General features: G+C 41.9%; 1 protein-coding gene across 2 annotated transcripts in view; it reads left to right on the plus strand.

Annotated features, from left to right (window-relative positions):
- DHX35 (DEAH-box helicase 35) overlaps positions 1 to 19292 on the plus strand; it is a 494424-nt gene that overhangs the window by 236712 nt on the left and 238420 nt on the right. For both annotated transcript variants that reach the window (XM_069243783.1, XM_069243784.1), the window contains exon 9: positions 3182 to 3294. In XM_069243783.1, the coding sequence (XP_069099884.1) occupies positions 3182 to 3294 (113 nt within the window). The remainder of the gene's footprint in view (positions 1 to 3181; positions 3295 to 19292) is intronic.

Below are 19292 nucleotides of genomic sequence, written 5' to 3' on the forward strand. Positions count from 1 at the left end.
GAAAAGTGTTGATCATGCCAAGAAAATAACTTTAAAATGTATTGAAGCCTGACTTTTTAATATTTTTCCATGAGATGCTGTTCCAAGCTAGATTATCACGTTGTCCTCCTGAAAAAATGTATGCATAATGAATTTGAATTGGTATGTCCTCAAAATTTTGTATGGATCAATCCAGAAACTACCAGACAGAACAACCCTGTTTTGAAATGTCTGGCGTTTTTAAAAGAAATATGTTCCTTTTATAACTTGTATTATACTTGCCTTTTTTGTTAAGGTTAATAAATTACCTAGCCTCGGAAGTTGTTATTCCTTGTGGTGCTGTTGACAGCTTCTTGAACTTACATTTTATAATTTGTAGGAATTTTTAATTAAAGTTCCATTGTATAGATTTGATTTTTATGCATTGTTCTTTTATGACCTACTACTGGCCGAATAAAGATTCTTTGAATTAAATTGAACCCTGTTCTGTAACCTTTTAGATAAAGTATAATTTGGAGATGGGGCTATTGCCCACATGCAAAATAGATTACATTTGAGCTTTTTATTAGAAAGTTTATTTTTATCTGCATAAATGAAGCTTGTCCATGAGAGAGGGATGCATCATACATTTTGACAACTTACGTTATTAGCGCAAGGTAGCAAGATTTTCTTTGTATTGCTGAAAGTGGCTATTCAGATATTGGGTCCTGGCTTTTCCATTGCAGAATATTTTTCCAGCATCATTGAGGTGTTTTGTCAAGAACTACAAAAGTATCAGATCATTTGCAGTTTTGTTGATTAAGTGGTTATGGAAGTTGTTTGCAAGCACAGGTGGGTGAATCTGTTTGTCTGGGTTTAAAGATTTTGAAAATACTTGTAGTTGGTTATCAGGCTTAATAATATTTTTGATTGTGGTGTCACATCTTTTTATTTAGGATGGATCATTGTTAAGGCCATACAAATTTGTACCCCAGGGTCTTGTCTCTTTTGGACCCACATTCTATATTGTCTTTCACATACCCAGTCATTCTATTTTCGTTTAGTTAAATTATGTCTATACAGTTTCTTATTTTTGCAGTTCTCTTGCAAATTTTGCTTTCTTGTTTTGAAAATATGGTATTGACAGCTCTTTGGATTTTGATGTGGAGGGCATATTGATTTAGAGAAAGTGCACATTCCTGCTAAGTGGGGAAGGCAGTATATATATCATTAAAGTGATTAGTGTATAGCCCTTTGTAGTTACTAAACAAACGTGCAACTGTTGGTCAGTGTCATGTATGAAATTGGACCTGTAACAAGAAAAGTAACTGTCTAGGTGATCCCCTTAATTCATAGGTTTTGCCACTTGGGTGTGAAACCAATACTACCTGTAGCTGGCAGTAGTTCACAGGTTTGGACAGATGAGTCATCCATCCAATCCAGTGGTTGATGAATTTCTGAATAATTTGTTGGAAAGGGGTTGTACAAGATTAACTAGCAAGGTAATCTCACCAACAAAACATGTTTCATGGCCCAAAAATAATTCTGAGTGTTCAGATGTGGAGTTAAATGTTTATGACAAAATCATTTTGTAATGTGGTACTTTCAGATACTCATCCGATACTTAATAAGACTCTTGACAAGTGGTGTGAGCATGATTGGAAATTCTTGATTTGTAGTACTATGTGTGACTGATTTTTTGTGATCATTAAACCTGGAGGACCTAGCGTGTGATGTCAACTATTTTGCCTGTGCATGGTGGTAGAGTTGTGTTTTTCTCAGAGAGCATTAGTTGATTTCTTAAGGTGAGGATGTGACGTGCAATCTACAGGTTTGGGAAACAGTCTGTATTAGAATGTTTTTGGTATGGATGCTTATTAGGAAATATTTGGAGTGTGTTGATGTACTTGGATGATGCTGCAGGTTAATGGAACATGCTGTGTAGCTAGGGATAAGAGGTGTGTTAGTATGATGGTGGAGATTTGCATGTAATGTTATGAGGACTTCTTCAGTCAGCAGGGATCCCTGAAGTTAGCCACAAATGGATCAGCAAGGTCTTGGTGTTTCTGGTTGCTAGTCACATATTACAGTTCAGTCACCTGTGATCATGTGACATGCACTAATGGATTGCTTAAAGGGTTAAAGGAGTGATTGGGGGGTTGTAGTGGAGGGGATTACTCGTAAGTTGCAGTCAGTCATACTGGGAAGATTACTGGTTGGTTTACTTATGGGTATCAATATTTTTTACTGTGATGGTTTTTAAAGCATTGAAATGCAACCCAGCAAAAGTGGTGGAGACAAAGTAAGTAAATAATCTAGAAAAGAAAACAGACAGGGCAGGTCTTTGGGCGCAGATGTAAATTTTCAGACTGTGTGCCAGATGTAGGAAGATACTGGTCGCAAAAATTGGATGCAATATGCGACCAGTCTCTTTGTGACCGGTATTTAATTTGCTAATCAACGATTTATGAGTAGATGGTTCAAAAAAGTCTGAATTAAAGTGGGTTACAGTCCTCTGTACCTAATTAATATTCATTAGGTAAGTTCACAGGGGATGGTGGCCTGCAAGGGTCAACAGACCGCCGAGCCAGTGAGTGTTTTTTAATAAGGAAAAAAATTTAAAAAGTGTTTTAAAGTAGTCCACTTTCCTGAAAGGAAACTGGGCTGCTATTTTTAAAAAAGTATATTATTTTCAAAGTTTCGATGAGTGTTGTCAGCCGTACCTTGGACTACTGCCTAGACCCCTGAAACGTTTCCAAAAAGACCCCCATCCTTTTCTAAAATGAGGTACCACCCAAACGTTGGAGTTGGTAACTTTTTAATGGTTTGTGACCAGAATAATAAATCTGATGAAAGGAGTGCTTATAACAATGCTCTCACAAACTGCCATTGATATACGGTTGCAAACAAATCTTAATAGCTGGTAAAACTTTAGCAAATCCTAAAATAAGATGGTACATGGGAAGAACTATTGCTGTTGCAAACAGTGAATCACAAAAAAAATGTATCTACGAATGTTCACCAAATGGGCCACTGTGAAGGACCTGACAGTTTCTTCTTTCTTAAGGTGACCTTTTTGGACACTTGTGTTGCTGAATGTCTTGACTGTACAGACTGTTCAAAATGTACCTGTGATAAAATTAGTATGTGCTTCTGACTGACTAGTCGCCTTTTTTTTCCACTAATATAAGGTCTTTTGTTTGCATTACATTTGCTACTCTAGAAATTCAAGGATTTCTTCAATCAAAATGAAAGTTGTGATCCGAGCCTTGACACATGTACGATCCTTACTGTGGAGGGAAGGACATTTCCAGTTGATGTATTTCACACACAAAGGTAACACTTTTTTTGTTCGCTAGTTATAGAGTTCTGTGTACACTGCATAAACATCTTGCATAACAGGATCTGTATGGTTACATCTGGTCATGTCTAAGAACATTGTGGTTTGGCACAAATTGTAGAGCTGTTTCCCTTATTGTTTCACTTTTGTTTGCCAGTTAAATGCAGTAGATATTGAAATTTCCATCCCATCTATATAAGGAGTTTACCTTACTGTTTCTCCGCCAACACTAATCCGTAGAAATTGAGGTCAAAGATTTAATAAAGGACGAGACTGGACTTCTTTGTTTTTTTGTTTGTTTCTCAAATGTGAAGACCATTAGATACAAGTGAAGAATTAAATTGTCCTAGAGATGTGGTTGTGAATTAAAAAATAATGCGTTCCAGGATTCGGTCTCACTTTGCTTGCGCCTTAGATATATAGTATAATTTATAAATGTGTCAAATCGATTCTCCTCTCACACTCACTCCTCCCTGCTTCATCCCAAATTGGTTGTCATTCAAACCCCTGCCTTTAGCAGATGTTGTTGACATCCTGAGCTCCCTGAAAGCCACCTCTTGACCCTTGTCTTTTATCATAGCAGTCTGGAGAAGCTTCATCGTCTCTACACACCATTGTCAACACTGGTCTCAGGCAGGTTATCTTCTTCTTAGGAGCTTTCAAGTCAAGCCAAATACTCCAACCCTTGAAGAAACCCACACTAAACCCTTATGACCTCGCAAACTACTGGCCCATCATCGACCCGACCTTCTTTGGCGAGATCATCTTAAAAGAAGTCAAATCTGCAATTCCAAGATCACATCAGTGCCAACCGTTTCCTTCATCACTACCACTCTGGCCTCGTCTCATGCTGCAACACAGGGGCACCTACTTTACAAAATATAGTCTACACCCTCCTGACTACAGATGCGGTTCTATTCTAGGGGATTCAACCATTGAATAGTCCAGCCCACGTGGGGGTATCTTAAAGCACTTTTAATAATGGTGTGTGTATATATATATATGTTGCAAACTTTGTACGTAGTTTGTTACATATATGTATATGCAGCCCAGGGAAAGGCTACACATGGCCAGATTACATTGAGGTTTCATTTTAAAAAAGAAATAAAATACATAGAAATATGGCATTAATAAAAAATTACTATAGAAAATATTTCACGAACCCTTTGAAAGGGAAAAGGAATGAGAATTTAATACATTGTTTCCCAAAGACTGCTTTTCAAAGAATCGTAGAGAAAATTACACTGCGCCTTCAAGACCTCACATCATGCCTTGTACCCAATCATGCCTCATAGGAGATGGTTTGGTCAGTTCCTTTTTTCTGGCTCGTGCATACAGGATCCTGGAGCACTGAGCTCTGCCTTTTTTATGTAAAATCACTGGAAAATCTTTTCAAATTCTTTTGTTTGAAAGTCATTTGACATTCATCAGCACCTACCGTGTGAGTAAACCTTTTTTTGACATAAAATAGTTTATTTTCCTATCAAAAATATCTTCACTTTTTGTGACGTGCCCTTCCTGTGGAAAGAAAAAGGACCAGATAGACCCTCATTCTGTCTGTATTGTTTGCTTTCTGAAGTCTCATCATCCTGGGACTTGTGGTCACTGCCAGAAGTTGTACAGGCATTCTTTAAAGACATAGAAATTATCAGACTACATGGTCTCCAATAAAGAAAGCAAATTGCCACTAATGACTACTGCTTCATCGTGAGGCCTTGGGAAAGGTCAGTCTTCTTCCAAAGAGCCCTCCTCTCACTCTAAGTAATCTTGCAGAGGAAAATCCAGTAACAGACATCATCATCACCAAAAGAGAAGATGTTTCTGGTCAACACAGAGAGGTGTGAGGTCCAGAACAGAGCAACTACCAGTGTGCTTGTTGTCAACAGGTATGCTGTTCAAAATGCTGTCAAAGGTAGTGGTGAGCTATCACTCCATGCCAAAACATCCTCAGTGTTCGCTGTCAAGACACACCTCAGCTTCAAAGTCTATGATGAAGAAGCAGGTTTCATGGGTGAAACCAGAGGCAAAACCACTGTCAACGTTGAGGGAAAAAACAGTTGATGATGAAAAAAGCAGAGAAGCAACCATTAACGTCTGGGGGGAAAATATTAAATGTTGAAAAGCACATCACAGTCTTTACCAACACCCACAGCTGCATTTAGGCTTCGCTATACATCTAGGGCCAGATACCACTCACCTTTAAATATCTCTCCCTGCTGGGCTTACAAAGTTAACAGCATAGACCTGTGCCCCACTTCGGATTCTGAGTACTCTCGTACTTATTCACCATCAAGTGTCTCACCTGAAATACACATTCTGGGTACACCATCCCCTAGGGGTCCTGCATCTCCATAAAATTCTCCAGCACCATCTGTGCTCCTCACGTCTCGAACAAGACCCATAACTAGCCTGCAGATTATAGCTTCACCTCATAAGTCTCCACGAAGGTCTAGGAGTCCACTACATCACCACTCCAGATCTAGACTGGTTCATCCAAAACCATATCTACATCCAAATCTATAAGATCAAGCTGAAGATCCAGATCTAGACCCAGAAGAAGAAGATATCCATCTTGGTCTACCACTACTTGCTCATCAGTCAGATATTACTCAACTACAGATACAACTCCCACAAAAGTGCCTCCTGTAGAAGACCTTCTTATCTTCAATGAGGTGCTAATAAAAGGGACAACAAAATTAAATATTGATATCCCTACTACTACTAAATCGTCTTTTGTGATGTTTGCATCAAAGAACAGCTACACGACCATTGTTTCCCCTGGGTTCCTGGTCTACTAGAACTTGCGATGCAATATTTACTTATGCCTGCGTCACTGAAGCCTGCTCCATCTTGACTTCCTAAAAATATAAACCACCTGTCTAGAATCCATTGTTCCTCAGATCAGACTTTACTCCAGATTTAGTCATTGTAGCAGCAGCAAGAAAGTATCACACTGTTGCTCCTTCATTTTCCGTGCCACCAGAAAAAGGAAAGCAAACAGTAGATGCTCTTGCCAAAAACAATGTGTGGAACATCTGAAAGTACTATGAAGGTTTCCAATGCTTCCGCTTTGTTGGAAAGGCATGATTGGGGTATGTGGGGTTTGGTTAAATTGATTTACGGAGAAGCTCCCAGAAGACGGCAGGCAACATTTCCAAGAGAGCTTGAATGAAGGTGGTCTGGTGTTGAACTAGACAATAAGTGCAGCAGCTGAAACATTGTATCTTGCTGCTCATGTATGCAATCATGGTATCTGTGAACATAGATCATCTTGGCTCAGATTAAACAGACTTAAACCAGAGGCTCAATACTCAATTTTAAATTTACCTTTTCAAGGTAACACTCTCTTTGGGTCTCATGCAGATGACGAGATGCCCAGAATTGAAACAGATGGACACTTTGAAGGCTGTTGGTCTACAGAAGAAAAATAATATTGCAGGAGGTACAGGCCCTAGGATAGAAGATGTTTTCTCTGAGGGTTCAAGCACCTCACTAGTCTCACCAACAGCACCAGAGGCAGCCAAGGCAACACCATCACCCTAAAAAATCATCAAGAGGTGGAGGAACTTGCAGCATCTGCATCCTCAGAAAAACCAACTGCTAAGCAGTGTGCCATTACTTCTCCCTTCTCCTATTCAACTCCAGTGAGGAGAAGTATTACCAAACATCTGTACTTCTGGCACTTAATACCAAATAGACAAGCGTGTCTTAAATATTGTTCACAATGGATGTTCTCTTCAGTTCAGGTCCCCTCCTCCTTCAATACCACCAATGAAAACATCAGTTTCTCAGAAGGACCTACTGCAAAAAGAAGTCAGCACTCTATTGCAGAAGCATGCTGTGAAAGAGGTTTCTCATCAGCAGAGAGTATTGGAGATTTAGTCCTGATATTTGTGGTGCAAAAGAAAGGCCCAAAACAGGAATTTAGACCCATTCTAGATCAACAAGTTCCAAAAGAGTAGAAAAGAACATTTCAGAATGTTGGCATTACACTGCATTTATCCACAACTAATTCAAGGAAGACTGGATGTGTTCAGTAGCTCTCCAAGATGCCTGCTTTCAAATCCCAGTGTCTGCAAAGCATCTGAATTTTCTTTGATTCGAAGTAGGATCTCATCATTACAATTACAAGGTCCTATCTTTCACACTAAAATCAGGTCCATGAACGTTTGTGAAATGTATGGCTGTCATCGCAGCTCAGTTTAGGAAACAAAAGATCTTTGTTTATCCTCATCTGGAAGATTGGTTAATAAAGGGTATGTCACCAGCGAAGATAAAGAAGCATTACCAATTCTGCCTCAAGACGCTAACCAATTTGGCAAGTAAACCTCAGAAAGCCTACAACCAGGCCGGTCCAAAAGATACAGTATGTGGGAGCAATACTGGATACCCAAAAGCAAAAGTGGATTCTTCAGAGGAGAGGTTATTATCAGTCATTATGATGTGTCACAACCTCTTACATACTTACCATCGAACAGCGAGTCAGATTGCATCCCTACTGGGTTTGATAGCCCCTTGCATCTTTCTAGTTTCACATGCAAAACTGCACATGAAACCCATGCAGCAATGCCTAGAAGACCAGTGGAATCAGTTCTTGGACCACTGGGAAGAGAAACTGACTATGATACAAAATGCAGTTCTGTCTCTTCCATGGTGGAAACAACTTAAGAACCTCTTGGAAGGAGTACTGTTCAATCACGATGTGCCAATTCAAACATTGATCACAGATTCCTCTCTCCGGGGATGGGGAGCTTATATGGGACACTTACATACCCAAGGGATTTGGTCGAACAAAGAAAACAGTTACACCAGTCTTCTGGAACTGAGAGATGTTCAAATAACCTTGAAATCTTTTCTTCCATCAGTAAGAATGAATTCCCTTCTTGTTCACACCTACAATACAACAATGCAAGAAGGTACTCACTCTCGACCTCTATCTCTCAAAGCTCAAGCCAAATGGAAACGGTTAATAGCCAGAAGCTTACTATGACAGAGTGTCATCTTCCAGGGGTTCCGAATATACAGGCAGATTCACTCAGTTGGGTATTTCAGAAAAATCATGACTGGGTTCTAACCAAAAAATGTCTTACAAGACATTGTTCAAGACAGAGCATATCCGCAAATAGATTTGTTTGCAGACGCAAGCAACATAAAATGCTGAGACCACTCATCTAGATTCTTCGAACCAGGGTTGAAAGGGAATGCCCTTTTGATAAATTGCTCTGATACAGACTTCTAGCTGCAGATTCCTTACCTTTAAATGCTCCCCAGGCATCAGACTGGATACGGCAGATTTTTCATGAGCAGTAAGTATCCCTGCTTACCGTGCCAACCAGCACTGATCTGAGAGAGAGCTACCACTCAGTCATTTTTTAACTAGCCTTTTTTCGACTTTTTGTCTAACTTTCTTTTAGGTTTCTCCCTCCTGTTGTGTTGAGATGTTGTCACTTAAGACTGGTTTTAAGCTCTGTGGGCCCTGTCATCAGGCGATATTGGTGACGGATCCTCACCTCATCTGCTTGTGTTGTCAGGAGCGCGACCACCCGAAGTCATGCTCCGAGTGCTGGGCCATGCATCCGAACGCTTGGAAGGAGTGGTCCCTAAAGCTGATGGAGGCCCAACATGTGACTCCGTGTAGGTTGAGGTCTCGGTCGAGAGCAAGGTCCTGGTACAGGTCACGGAGTCCCAAGTCGTCATCCCACCCAAGTCCTCAGAACGATCACGTAAGTCCAGGATAAGAAGAAGGGCACAAAGTCGAAGCGGTCTTCGACTTCTCAACCATCGGCCGTCGCGACAAGGGAGCGTTGTCATTCTAGGCCTTGCTCTTCAGAACCTGTGCTTAGGCCAACTACACATCTCTCCGAGTTTCAGAAGCCAGAGCACCCCTGCCCAATAAAAATAATTTTATGAGGCCATGCGTCTCATTTTTTAGCAGACCGACCCTGTCCGCAGACCTTCGAGCCCCATCCAGATCCGGGGCTTCGGCCTTGATGCCAATGGGCTTACAGGGATCCAGTCCTGGATCTGGACATGCACCAGTCATACCCCAATACTTTCCCCGGCGCAGGTCCAGATGTTGATGCTCCTGGCACTGCCGGCACCCATCCCCATTGTCATCTCCGACTCCGACATGGAGCCAGATGGGTGTCATTCTGTGCTGACTCCAGCGCTGGAAGGAGCTCTGCGTCCTAGATCAGACCCTGTGTCCAATTCTGTTGGACTAGGACTTGGAAAGGATGAGGGGGGGGTTACCGGACCCTTTAGAATGCCAAATGTCTGAGGAAATGGACTGGTGTGAGGACTTTGGTGAAACTGGCAGACTAGACACATGTCCAGATACCGGGATGCTTTTCCCCCTACTGTGGCTACAGAGGAGGGAGCCTCTTACTCAATGATGGTAAAGAGGGTGGCTGAGGTCCTTGCCCTTCAGCTGCCCTCGGTGATAGTCAAGACTAATCTATTGACAGAGGTGCTGCAACAGGGAGCTTCCACAACCGAACTCTGCTCCCGTTCAACTATGCCCTCACAGACGTTCTTTTGGGTATGCGATCCAAACCCAGCACAATCGCTCCTGTGAATGGGACGATTGCCTACTGCCATCACCCGCACCTGGGAACCCAAGAGTCTTTATACAGCATCATACCAGGACCAGCCTGGTGATGCCGGGCGCCAGTTGATCCTCCGGGAGGCTGGAAAAATGAGAGCCAATTTTGCCATAAGGGGCTGGTTCTACTACTGGGGGCTGTACTTTTAACCAAATCCCTCCGTAACAAAATCAGGCCATCTTGACAGTCTGCTGACTGCAACAAGACATGCTGCCAGCCTCCCCTTCTCCTTCCCGGCCTGCGCCAGCAACACGTGCTGAGCCTGCGCTGCATTTTTTTTTTAGATATTAACAACACCCCATATCTTCTCACACCCGACCTTCATTCAATCTAGTAGTGCGAAACTGATACAAATTTGACAGCTCTGGTGGTGGTTGATCTACCCTGTGCTACCTGCTCTAGCTGTCACCTTAAATCCCCTTCCTCTGTCCTCTCCTCATGTTTCATCATGTAGGCATGGAGCATAAGCAGTTATGTGCGGCGAAGCAGGCACAAATGTGTTACTAGACAATTTTATGCTGCACTTCACTACTTTAAAAAATATATGTTCATTACCTTCATGTTTATGGGTTACTTAGCAGCACTGATGATTGTTTGGGTTTCAAAAACTCCAGACGTTGATACTTTTTTTGACTAACTACAAAGATGAAAAAAGCAAGAGCTTCCGAAGCCATGCAACAACTTTGTCAGGGAGTAGAGGTGCTATTATGGTCACAACCCACACATTCTATACTCATGAACCACAATTTCAGTTAGAATTTTGGTTCTTTCACCAGAAGAGGAAGTGCATCTGGAAGAACGCCTACTGCTGAGGTCTATGAATGACCAGCGGTGGTAGTTTCATGGGATGTTCGGGGGAATAAAAACATTTTGAGGTTATTCTGTTGAGTGATTCATTTTAGGATGATTTATCACAGGATCCTATTTTTATAAAAGCGCCTATTTCAGCACCAACTCTTTTGTCATCAGCGCTACATAATATCTACATCACACACTTGTGCCAATCACAACAGCTCAGTGAGACCAGCGTTCTTGCTCAGAGGTCAGAGGGAACACCGGACGCGGATGAATGCTGGAGGTAGCTTCAGAATGTGCCTTTGCATTCTTTTGGTCTCAGTGGAAGCGTGGCACAGTGAAGTGCACGGAGTTAAGATCACGGTTTAAATCCGATTTAATACACAAGTCTGTGCTTATAAACTAAAAGCACCTTAATTGTAGCAGAGTTGGCAATGTGAGCGCCTCATTTACTTTTTCAGGAAGGTTCTATAATCAACTCCTGAAAAGGTGAAGTTTGAGAGAAGTGTTTGTATCATGCTGGAAAAAACATAAAAGTGAGTCTGTGCGGCTGAACCACAGAAGCAACAGAAACTGCTGTGTTGTTTGCAACAGCATCACCTAGTGAGGAACTTTTTTAGTGTGTTTGGTCAGCGATATCCCACTTCAGTCCATATGGAGATAACAAACATTGGAAGAGCCAATGAACATGCTTTTTTCCGCTAATGTGTGCCATTTCTGTGCTTTCTGTCATGAGTGACCACATATGACATTTCAGTGCATAGTGTGTGACAGTGTGAGTGACAATTAACTGAAAATACAACAAAGAATTTCAGAATATAGTTCTTCTGCAGTAAAGTTATGGCATTGAAACAATCCTAACATAGCTTATCCTAAAACTTTTGGTTGAAAAGACAAAGACATGAATGGCCTGAAGGGTGTTGTGATCAGTACTGTATGGCCCCTTGGAGAGTCCTGGGCAGCAATGTATGCAATTTCACTTTCTAGTCGGTATGCTTCTTAAACTGAGACAGGGAGTAGTCTCTAGATTGTGATTTCACTCTGTACTGTGCCACCTTTGAGCATGTCTGAGTGAGTGGTCTCTTCTTCAGTTGTGATCTTATTCTGTTTCACACCATGCTTGTCTTTTCTATGAAGCAGTCTCTCGTTCTGTTGCGATTTTGGTTTGTATTGAGTGGTCTCTGAACCCGTCCTGGGAAACAGGCTCTCAAAGAGTTATGATTATGATATCACTTTCTGTTGTTCAGTCTGTTCGGTAAATATGATCCCACACTATATTATGCTGTTTCTTAAACTGCACTTGAGCGAAATCTCTTACTCTTGTCATTGAAACCACCACTTCCATTCGATCTCATTCAACCATGTTTAGACTCTGTTCAACTTTTGGGAAGCACTCTGAAAATGAATTTCATTCTATGACAAACTTTTTGTGGCCCCCAGGCATTTGTGGATGGACTGAAGTTGCAACTCTCTTGGCAAAGTGAGCCATAGAGAGGGTTCTGGTGCCAGAATTAGGCTGTGGTTGTTATTCTTTCTGGTTCCCAAAAAGGACAAAGATCTCTCAACTTTGACCTCTGCACCCAGTCGGCCCCGTGTTGCTGGTTGTGGGTGTTTGGGGGTAACTTGAACTCCAATCTGTGGACTTCCTAACCCCGGGGACTGGATCTGTAAGTCAAGTACTTACCTGTAAATCATACAAATTTTTCTTCCCCACAGGAACTGTTTCTGAAAAGTGTCAACTTTTAAAACAGATAATTGCCAATGTTTCAAAAACTGTATAACTTGTCGATTTCAAACAAAACTCCACCCTTTTGCTTCTTATCAGTCATCTTTAGGCTACGGAGCATCATCTGTTCATCACTTTCTTCTTTCACTGAAAGTTGAAACTCTTTTATTTTGGTGTAATATTAGGACTCAGCAGTGTTATTTTACACAGGAGTAAATCCCACATGAGGAGATCAGCATGGGTTTTTCCAAGGTATGGTTTGTCTTCAAAAAGTGGGTGTTTTGGTATTAATAAATTTCTCTTTGAATATTTTCTCTACCTTCCTGGAACTCTCGTTCAGGTGGTAAGAGGAATGTAATACCTCCATAATTCCTGGTCACCATGGAGGTATTACATAGAAAAAACACGTCTGTGCCATTCCAAAGAGCACTCACATATAATGCGTAATTGGACAGTGTGATCAATTGTTTTAAATGCTAGTGGAACTGTCATGCTGTTTGTGAAATGACCTGGAGCTCTTATATTTAAATTGCAGGCTGTATTAGCACTTTAAGAGGTGGAGGACTGTCCTGTATACTGTAGGGTATCTCAGGTGCCTAGCCCTGGGCAAGGATTGGTGGGCTCCGTTAGACACTCCCCTCTCCCTTCTGAAACCTAATCCCATTATAACGTCGGCAGCTGATGCAAAGCATGGACCCCGCAACGTGCGTCACCAAGCAGTCATTTGACAGAAATACTTGCAGTTTGGGAATCGATTGGTTTTTATAAGGTGTAAATTGGAATGCTTCCTTGTGATCAGACCGGGCAAAAAACCTTAGCTTAATTGAACATCTATTTACATAGTATATGTACCTTCCAGTAGAGCATGATTCTACTTCATCTAGACTCCTCTATGCCATTCTATTAAAAACCTTTGTGGGCAAAGATTTGTAACAAGCATTTCATTTTGTATTGACTTTTAAATAGCTTTTATTGCGGTCTGAGGAAGGAACATTTCAGGCAGTTGAGAGCTTTTCCAGAGCAGAATTGACTACTGCTTTGATTGAAGAGACTTTGGGGGTCATTACAACCTCGGCGGTCTTTTAACAAGACCACCGTGCTGAAGACCGCCAGTAGTTGGCGGTTTGCCGCTCGCCGTATTATGACTGTTGGTTGCCCTCCGTCGTTTTTCCGACGGAGAGCCGCCAACAGCCATACTGACAGGCAGCGGGGAAGTGGAGGTTGCTCCACCTCCACCGCCACGCCAACAGAACACCGCTCAGCGAATCACGACCTGTGATTCGGCGCAGTGGTGTTCTGTTGGCGGTGTGGTGTCGGCGGAGCTGCCCCCATGGCTCCCGTCCCCTCCCGGAGGATCGACGGAACAGGTAAGTCGATCGTCCGTTAGGGGAGGGGGGGTGGGTGGGTGCTGTGTGTTCTGTGCGTTCATGGCGGTGTGCGTGTGTGTATGTAGAGGGGGTGTGCGAGTGCGTGTATGCTTGCGGGGGTGTTGTGTGTTTGGGAATGAGTGCGTGTATGTCCGTAGGTATGTCTGTTTGGATGTGTGCGTGTATGTTTGAATGTGGGTGTGCGTGTCTGACTGTGTGTGGATGTTGGCATGTATGTCGGTGTGTGTGCGTGTAAGTGTGTTGGTGCTGCCTGCGTGCGTGTCGGGTGTGTATGTGGAAGGTAATGTCGGCGTGGGGAGGGGGGCCCTGCCACCTTTGGGGTGTGGCAGGGGTTATGGGGGGTGTAGGGGAGGGAGTTGGGTGGGGGATGGGGGAGACCCCCTATCAGTGCCCGAGAAGGAATTCCCTGGCACTGATAGTGCTTACCGCCATGGATTTCATGGCGGTTCCTACCGCTGGAAATCCACGGTGGTAAGCTGGGTCAAAATACCGGCAGTGGTATTGTCACGGCCGCCGGGCTGGAGACCCAGGTCTCCAGCCCAGCGGTCGTCTCCGCCCTGGCGGGCGGAACGGAGAAGCGGCGGATGACCATGGCGGTACCCGCCATGGTCATAATACAAAAAAAAAGACCGCCAGCCTGTTGGCGGTCTTACCGCCGCTTTAACACCGTCCGCCAGGGTTGTAATGACCCCCTTTGTGTTATTTCTTTTTTAAGAGTCACCCCTCCCCTGACATTCACCTTCTCCCTCTTTGTTCTCTATGGTGCCCAGGAGTATGTAGTTGGATGGTCAGTATAATGCTGATTTACTCTAGTTTTCCAGAGTGGATTTGTTGAGCGGTCATTGCACTGATAGGTCACTATTGGAGGGCGGGATCATCTCCTCAGGTGTGCTGTGTTCCTCTACTTCATTTGTTACTCCTGCAAAACACCTTACAAGGCATGTTCGGAGCATTGGTGTGGGTTAACCACAATCAGGTCTCTCAGACCAATTTACTGAAGAGAATTTAAGGAGATATTGTCTTATTAAGTGGTAAAATCATGGTGCAACCAACTCAGAGTCCACATTTGTCACATTCTTCTAATTGGGTGGTAGGGAGTGCCGAGAGTGTCTTGTGGACCTATGCTAGTTGTGAAAAAGGCGTCTTGGTGGGGACAAGGGCAACGATTTATCATTTGAATTGTTACAAAGCACCATTCCTTAAATGTAAACAGTCCAGGCTAATGAAATCTCTTTGCATTCACAAGGGCATTCTGCTATTAAAAGAGAGGCTAAGGGATTATAAAACACCCCAATAAGCTGCAGAAATTCTTGCCAAAAGCAGCACAAATCTAAACATTCCAATTCACTCAGCTTCTAAATGGTTCTTAACAGGGTCTCGCCTCCAGGACCTTAGAAGAGAAAATCTGTTGGGCCTGAGGTGTGATTGTCATTGTCCCAAGAAGCAAGGGCTTCTGACCAATAGTATGCCCTCCTGGCTTCCGCCTGAGGTGAGGTAAATATACTCTATCTACATTGGTACTAGGTTGCCTGCAAAATAAAAGCGAAAAAGCCCCGTTCTCTTAAAAGATCAACGTGGATGCAAATTTTCAAACATATTCCGGGTCTCAAAGCAGTTGAGTCGTTAGACCTTAGATTTGTAGGTTTTTCTAATGATATGAATAATGAGCTAAAGAATGTTGTTTTTCTCTCTGGGTTGATCTGTGACACGAAATCTGCCAAAGCAGCCTTATTGCAAGAAGGCTTGGAGTTGCTTTGTATTCTCCTTTGGCACTCCACCAAATTCTAAAGGGAAAAGACTACCAATTTCCATTGAGGTTTTGTCCCCAACCAGTTGAGCTTTTGTGTCGGGGGTGGTAGAAGTAGTAACAATGTATGCTATTCCCTTTTCCACTGTGGTTGTCTAGAGAAAATCCAGAGGGTAATTTTGTGGAATTCAGTGGCTATTCCTCCTTGCCTAGTTGACGTATGTTTACAATAGTAACCCTTATTCTTCTCAGGCAAATAACTATGTGTATAAAATAGAGGGTTGAAGTGATTATTCCCAGAAGGCTGAGCTCTTCTCCGGCATTTGTTTTTTATCCTTCAACATGTATAGTGATCAGTCATTTATAGAAAAGGAGGAGTTTAACCAACATCTATGTTCCAGGAGACATGGTTACAGGAGCTCCTGAGGTTGATGGATTTACACACATTGCTAAACGTGCTTCTTCGATCAGTGGTGGATGTGGTCAGGTGGTCAGTTAATAATAATATCAACAAGATTGTAAAGTCTTGTTACAGTGCAAAACAGATTGTGAATGGCTGTTGACCTGTAAGGCTGGCATTCATACTGAGGACAGACCTTGCACAGCCTTTATTTTTACAAACATGTATAGTCCACCATTCTTTCAGATATATCATTACAACTTGTCTTTTGGGATAATTATGTGTCTACCCTAATAGTTGGCAACCCTTCCTTGGTAACAGTCTTCCCAGGAAATTTAAATAGGATTTTTTATTAAAATCAGTTTAACAGGGCTGTAAAGGATCATTTCCAAGAGCTAATTTTCTAGATATTGTAATGGACACTAAGGCTGTGCCCGCGGGTTTGTGGCTAAGGCAATCATGTTTAATTTGTTCGAAAAGTAAGGTGGCAAATGATTTCCCTGCTTGTCAAACTGTTTCAGTGGCAATTTGGCTCCAATACATTATACCATAGGGCAAATTATATGTTAACACCTGATTTCTGATTTTGAGGTAAAGGAGACAGTAAATAGTGACCATTTGAAACAGTGTGTTGAAATAATAAGCTATCTACAGGAAGTTCAACTTCAGACACGAATGTCAGCAGATGCCGTGTCTGGCTCAAAAAAACACTGTAGTCTCTACTACCTTTAAGGCCTGTAAACCGTGTTTCTGTTCAGAGTAGAGGGCCCTGAAAAATGCTTGTCCGATGCCCCTTTAGTATTACCTAGGAAACATCCACAGTGGTGCTCTCTAGTTCTTTTGCAGTTTTTTAAAGTGGATTGTTTTATTGCTGGAATCCCAATGTCATGGAAAGAAGCCTCCACAAAGCTAATTTTCAAAAAGCGAGATAGAGCCCTAGAGAAATATCAAATTATTTCTCTTTCACTCCCCTTTCTTTTTATTAGAAACATGAAACACCAAACATTATAGCAGATATAGCACTGGTGCGATTTGTAGTAAGCATATTGTTCCCCCACCACAGTCACCCTAAGGAGGATGCCCCAGAGCCACACATCACAATTGAAAATCGTGTGCATTTTCCAATTGTCCATTGTCACAAATATTGCCCCATTGGGCATTCCAGCCCACCCAGATTTTCCCCATTTCTGAGAGTAGCCTCTATCTGTAAAATCTTTGCTAGATTGGTTTTGAGTATGCCCCCTCGGTGGTCTGGTGAAAGAGATATAGTACCATCTGAATAGGCAGGTTTTTGCCCAAACCATTCTACTGTTGACCACTGTTTTTTTCGCTCTGGTCCATGGCCGGTAACGTTATCAAGTCCAGAGAGTGTCTCTGTTAATCCTTTGTCAACATTCAACATCTTTGACCAAGTATTTAGGGTATCCTAGAGGAAACTGTTGATATGTGTGGTTTACAATGTATGCTAATATTACTCCAGGTTGAGGTTGTTTGTAAGGACAGGCAAACTCACAGTGTGCATCCGTTTACAATAATCATAAGATGAGCTTTGTGCTAACCCCCACCCTTTTTATTTTATAGTTCGCTAATCTTCCTCAACAACTTCAGAATGCACATTTGTTTTCCCCAAAATTAGCATCAGAGGGTTTATTGTCTCCTTTCTACTGATGATCTTATAATTATGAAATATATCCCCATTGTCTTTAGAGTAAGCTAGCTTCTCTAAGTAAATATTGTAAGGAACTTTCATTTGTTATTAATGTTGAAAGGCCTAAAACTATCATTTTTGCAGCCAAGCAAATCAAGTTTTTGTGGAGGCTAATGGGAAAGTCGGGAAGGTGCCCCACTATAAGTATTTTGTGTTCTCTTCTGTTATAAGTGGGTAAACCAATTGGATATGATCAAAACAAATGTGTTGGTATATGTTAATGCCCTCCTTAATTTCCCAAGCCGTTTTGGAGGATATTCCCCGAAAACCATTTGGGGCAAAGTTGTACTGTAGGCAGTATATGATTAAAGTCATTAGAGACCAATTTTAAGTTGATTATTTTACAGTTTTAAGCCTGAAAAAAACATTAAAGACCCCCCTCAAATGGTATGCATTAATCTTTTATAGTGGAACTTAGCATATCATGTTTGGAACTGTTAGTCCAATTATTCCACCCATTTTTATTTTCTTATGGCTATTGAATCTAGAAAAATATCTTATCTGTGTTGTAAGGATCCAGTGGTAGGTGTTTCAAATGGTTTCCTTCAATTTAATAAGCGGTTGAACGCAATGTGGAATGAACTAATTCCTGGCAGCTCAAATGGTCCTATTACTCTAAGCTAAGGAACCAACTATGAAATGCAATTCAACAGCTCAGCAAATAGGGGACCGATTTATCATTTGACAGACGCTACTTCATCCGTCCGGGTGGTGGGGGACATTACCTCCACCATTCTAATGGACTACCTTTTATCAAATTGAGAAATGACCACTGGCCAGTTGTCATTTCTGTACAAGTGCCTTCACAGTAGTTCTTTTCAATGTACAGAAGATTTGGTGGATGCCCACTATCGGTTTTGACGGTTGCTCACTGAACTTACCAAAAGTGTTTGTTTTAGTGAAACAAACTCCTAAAGTGCCAGTTGGTTTACATAAAAACAAGGAACTGGTGACCTCCATCCCCTTTGAGTTTTTTTTCGTAAGGGATGGGGTCATTTATTTTTTTCCTGTCCCTTATACCAGTTTTTTGTGACAGTGATGGACAGGGGAAAAAGGCACTAAATAGGGCGGGTGGTGTAATGCCCTTCTCCCAACAACCCCTACTCCGTCAAGGTTTTCCATCAGCTGAGCCAACAGTTCCACCAACTGAAAACTTAAGGTATGCCTGACTGTAAGTGTGGCAGATGGGCCAAGGTTTTAGTAGACAGGATACTCTATCAGGTGTACGACAGAGTACGCTGTCCGTAAAACTCCAAATCTGGTCTATAATGATTTGCCTTATTTAAGAAGGAAATCCTTTTATTGCCTTTCTTATGCACTGGCTAAGGAAACAAGAAATTTACTCTTCACATTATGGTGGGTTGAAATCTGATGTGGCATCTTCTGGAATGGATAAAAAATGTTTAAAGCAAATAATGGTTTGTGCCCTTTGGTTGTGTGTAAGAGCACAGATATGTCACCTTTAACCAGACCTTTTTTAATTTTACCTGTCTTTACGTCCAAAATGTTTAAGTCCATTACTTTTAAATGATAATATTTGTAAACTTTTGTAAGCAATATATTTTTAGATCAAAGCACCTAATTTTAAGTAGTTGTCAATCATGGTAATTTTCTAACCATATTAA

This window comes from Pleurodeles waltl, chromosome 7, assembly GCF_031143425.1.
Source record: "Pleurodeles waltl isolate 20211129_DDA chromosome 7, aPleWal1.hap1.20221129, whole genome shotgun sequence".
NCBI lineage: Eukaryota > Metazoa > Chordata > Amphibia > Caudata > Salamandridae > Pleurodeles > Pleurodeles waltl.